This window comes from Melopsittacus undulatus, chromosome 4 (assembly GCF_012275295.1).
Source record: "Melopsittacus undulatus isolate bMelUnd1 chromosome 4, bMelUnd1.mat.Z, whole genome shotgun sequence".
In the NCBI taxonomy this organism is placed as follows: Eukaryota; Metazoa; Chordata; class Aves; order Psittaciformes; family Psittaculidae; genus Melopsittacus; species Melopsittacus undulatus.
Window position 1 is genome coordinate 26,875,395 of NC_047530.1, and position 4,681 is coordinate 26,880,075.

Genomic DNA, 4,681 nt, shown 5'->3' on the forward strand with positions numbered 1-4,681 from the left:
TACATATTCATTGGAGAGTAATCCATTGATTCATTGATTTGCAAGACCATGTTAAGTGGTTTAAAGTAATATTTAAACTACAGATGCTTTTCCTGACAGCTGTGCACATGTAAAATAGAAGCAACATTTCCAGGAAAGCCTTTGTCACTTGCCCATTGAAGTAAATGTGAGACTTTTCACTGATTTCAGATTAGAGACTCATTTTCAATCTATTAGCTCATACCCTAAACATGGTGCAGTGCTCAAGAATTGTTTTTCCCTTTATTTGTGTACATTGAATAACATGGACAAGCATTAGTCAGAGAAGACAAGATATTTTTTCCCTTTTAATGTGCCCCTTTGTAGTGGGAAATGTTTTCTTTATTTCAGTTTTTTTTCTTTTCTTCCCAGAAAATATCTCTGCTCGGAATTTTTTGAAGGATTCAAAAGGCATGTGCTAAATAAAAGCAGTGTGCAACAGTTTACAGTAGACTGGAATGAAGTTTTTTGATCTTGGATGAGTCAGTGGACTTCCCATTCTGTTGTTACTGCTAATGTCTAACCCTGACATTTATTTAAAAAAAGCCTAAAGGAGTGAAACTAATAAACCTCTGAATGATTCTTCCTCCCTCATACCTTAATCCACCCTTAATTCTTAAACCATTACTCCAGGAAGATAGACTTTTAACTCCTCAGAAGTCTTCCACTGTTTAGATTCAAAAGGTTTGGGTGAATCATTAAAAATTAACACTAAAATTATTACAGTAAAGATGAGAGTGTAGATTTCTATGATTAATAGGAGATAAATTCCATATTCAAATGATGATCCTAAAAAGAACTGCAGAAAATGCTGCACTGTTACAGTGAGTACAACATCAAACAGGCTTTATAATAACAAATTGAATAAACTGTTATACAAGTGATGTGCTTGTATGCCCCTTTCTGCACTCAACATATTTCTGGCTGAATTGGCTGCACTACAAATATATCTCCTGTTTTCTTCTATGTCTGTATGTACACATACCTTTAGAGTTATGGGAATAGATATCTCAGTTGTTTTGAGGCTATTCTGCAGTTGTGGCCATGACGGAAAAGAAGTTTCCTTTTTCTTATCTCCTGTCTGGTGTATTCTTGTTATGTAATTATTATTATTACTACTGCTACCACCAGAGTTTATGTTCTGATTTTTAATTACAGTTTTTCTCTTCCCCAAAGGAACATGGAAAGAGACAAAATAAATGTAGGAAAGGCCAAGAGGGTGATGTAAAATGGGATGTTACGCAGTTTATTCATTTTGTTTCATAAAAATATAAATATATAGCCAAGGATTTGCCTCAGATGAGAGATATTCCAATATAATACAGTATTAATGCTTTTTGCCTGAAGTATTTCCCAGCAAAGACATAAATCACAGGGTTAATGCAACTGTTGGTGATAGCCAGAGTGTAATCAAACTGCTCGCCAAAGTTGAGCAGTTCCCCCCAGAAACACCCTTTGATCGCTTTTGTCTGGTATATCAAGGAATTAAAAAAAAATGGTAAGGAGTTCAGCACAGGAAGAACATCAGTACCACTGTGAAGATTAGCCTGGTAGCCTTTGTGCTTTGTGCTCTTTGCAACTCTTTGTTCTGAGTGATCTGCTTTTCCTTGCCTTTTTTTTTTTTTTAGGATGCATATGGTAGAGAAATTAAGGAAGATAACTGCTGTAGATGGCAACACAAACCCCACTGTGTTGAATACCAGCCTTTCAGCTGTTACCCACAATGGGGCGGGGAAGTCTGAAGTGCATGCTGTGAAATATTCCACAGGGGAAAGTGTTTCACAGTCTGAAACATAAAGGTTGGGATGCTGAGAAGGCTGCCAAAGAACCAGGCAAGCAAGTAGATCCCTTTGGTTGTAGTTTTGCTCCGTATCACTCTGTTATCCAAGGTGTGAACAAAAGTCAAATAGATGGATAATAATAAAGCATTGACTCCTCCAAGCTGAAGATCTTGGCTGGAGAGAGGGTCTCTACAGGTCCAAATTCACAACATTCCTCTCCAGTTCAAAATTTCATTTGAGTGCAGGTGGAGGGAGGCAGCCCCAGCCTCCAAAGCATTTAGGCTTTTGTAGCATTAGCAGTGCCTTTATTTCTCTCTGGTAACTCTATGTGAGGTAGTTCAGGAATGAGAACATAGGTAAAATGTTGTTTTCCCTTGAAAATCTGCTGGGTTGCTAGAGCTGCCTCCTCTGGTGACTATTCTCCTGGTGGTGTTGTGCTTGATAATAGTGCAGGCATTCAGTCTCAGAGTCATTATGGTAGACAAGACATTGCTGAGACTATGATAACATCAGACATTTCAGTATTTCATGTTTAAATGGAGCATGCCAGCCATAAGGAAGAATGCATGAAAAAAAAAAAAGATCAGTATTTTGCAATCAGTCATCCTGAATGTTAATTTTCTGCTACAGCTATTTCACTCTGCTCTTTAAGTTTCTGTATTTTTACACCCAGAAAGTAACTAAGGATGGAGTTTCTGAGGAAAGCATCATTCGTCTCTTACATATATGTAAAACCTTAGTGATGTCTGTACCTCAGCAACTTGCAATATTTCTGTCTGTGATGCCTCTAGGTATTGGTTAAGTACTAATATTCCACATTACACAATTTGGTACTTAATGCACAGAATATTTTCTATCATTGTGGAATTAGGAGAGCAGAAAAGTTTTATCTGAGTTCATAAACTCACTCAAGCTGGCAGTCTTGTCAGGGAACTGAGCTACATCTCAAGTTAACACAGCTCTCCAGCTTTGAACATCTTCCCTCACAACAGTCTGAATGTTATCTCTTCCACTGACAGTCTCATGCAAACTCAGATAACTTGAGAGGGTCTAAAACTAAAAAGACAGCAGGAGTCTAACCCTTTTGTAGCAGGTGTCTGGCTAAGATATAAAAGTAATAGAAGAAAATCTGTAATGTTCGATATAAAAAATAAGGGAGAAGATATATAACAGTTAAATATTTCCTTTTGTAAACAGAATCACTGTTTTTTCTAAATACAGAGGAAAAAGAAGGGTTTATTTTTCTTGCTTATGATCTCTGGGCTGGAGCCACAGATTCATTCATGATGAGCTAAACTAAAAAAAACCTCAGGAACATTTACTTTCCAGTACAACTTAGATTTTAGCTGCAGCTAACTATGACCTCCTGGTCAGCTAGCAATTGTACATGAAGTGTCTGTAGGGTTAGTCACTGGAAAAATTTCTCCAGAGCCTGCTAGCTAGTGTCTGAGCACTACCACAAGCCTTTTATAAACTTGGAGGTTCAGATGTCCTCTTGGCAGAAAAAGCAATTAATATTCAGCTGTATAATTTCATTTTCTCTTCAAAGGGAATTTTCTTCTGCAAGTATTTTTAAGTATGTAGTGCTAACGGGCAATTAACCACATGAACAATTCCTAGTTTATGTAGTTAACACATTTCAGTCACCTTTTATTCAAATAATGATGTATTTTTACTGCTTTGAACACATTTCTGATTAATTTCAATATATAGTGAATCTATGACCATTATTACTATTAATACACATTAACCAGTTAGGATCATGTGTTCTGGAAACACTAAATAAATACAACTTGAGCTTAGGAAACTATCTTAAATGTAGATTACATTGAAAGTGGAAATCCTGTGAACAGCTAAACATGTTTGGCTGGAAAGAAATTTTATGAAATGGATCATGTTTTTTTATGTATAAAGAGAGCTAATCCTGACTCTTGAGTTAGTTTCATGGTGAAAAAGAAAGGGAAACTTTTAGTAGACTGCACAGATCAGAACTGAGAGTATGAAAGATTTTTTTTATACATAAAAAGTATATGAAATGATTGTAATAAAGATAAGATAAAAACCAGATAGACACACCTAATCCTTGTGCTTCCTGGTGATTTAGGTAAAGTTTTAGATTCAGGAACAGTTGGTAAAGAGCAGTGGAGAGGTTACTGAGAGTATTCTAAGATCCATCCTGAGGCACAACTGAGTGCGCTCTGTGTGGTTTGCTGGCCATGTACAGTGTGTGTGATGTTACATTTTGGAAAAAAGCCCCAGGATATATTTTTTTTTCACTTCTCCAAATGTTGGCTGTAGCGATTTTCGAGGCATGTGAAATATCATTCTCATTGTGAAATCTTAAAAGCCATATACTGCAATGCTTGTCCTTCTGTGATCACAAAATAAGGTTCCCAAGTACAGGTTCTTGTCAATTAAAAGTTCCTTTGTTTGATTAACTATGTCTGTAATAGAAACAATCTCAAGAATAGCTCTCTCAGTGCTAATGCACACAGACAAACTGAACTAGGTTTTTGTTGTGGTGGGAGCTGCTTTCTCTGCCAGCCTGGGGGAGCATCACGCCAAGGAGCTGGGGTTAGAGCGCAACAGGTATATGGGAAGGGCTGCTGAAACATGGTCATCCTCTTTCCACTGTGTCCTGGGTTCAGCAGTAGCAGTCATTTTTTTCTCCTTGGTAGCTGGTGCAGTGCTGTGTTTTGTCTCTCAGCTGAGAACGGTTGCTGATAGCAAGTATGTTTTGAGTTACTGCTCAAATGTTTGGTTTGTCCAAGGCCTTTTAGAACCTCATGCTCTGCCAGGGAGGAGGGGAGGCCGGGAGGGAGCAGAAACAGGACACCTGACCCACGATAGCCAAACAGGTATTCCATACCATAGCACGTCAT

At 37.6% G+C, this 4,681-nt stretch overlaps 1 protein-coding gene across 1 annotated transcript; it reads right to left on the bottom strand.

Moving 5' to 3' along the window:
- Positions 1-1,313: 1,313 nt before the first annotated feature.
- LOC106023469 (B1 bradykinin receptor-like) lies at positions 1,314-4,681 on the bottom strand. The gene is given in 5 exon segments (XM_031049441.2): positions 1,314-1,513; positions 1,516-1,624; positions 1,626-1,769; positions 1,772-1,988; positions 4,641-4,681. Coding segments are annotated over 5 exon segments (711 nt in total).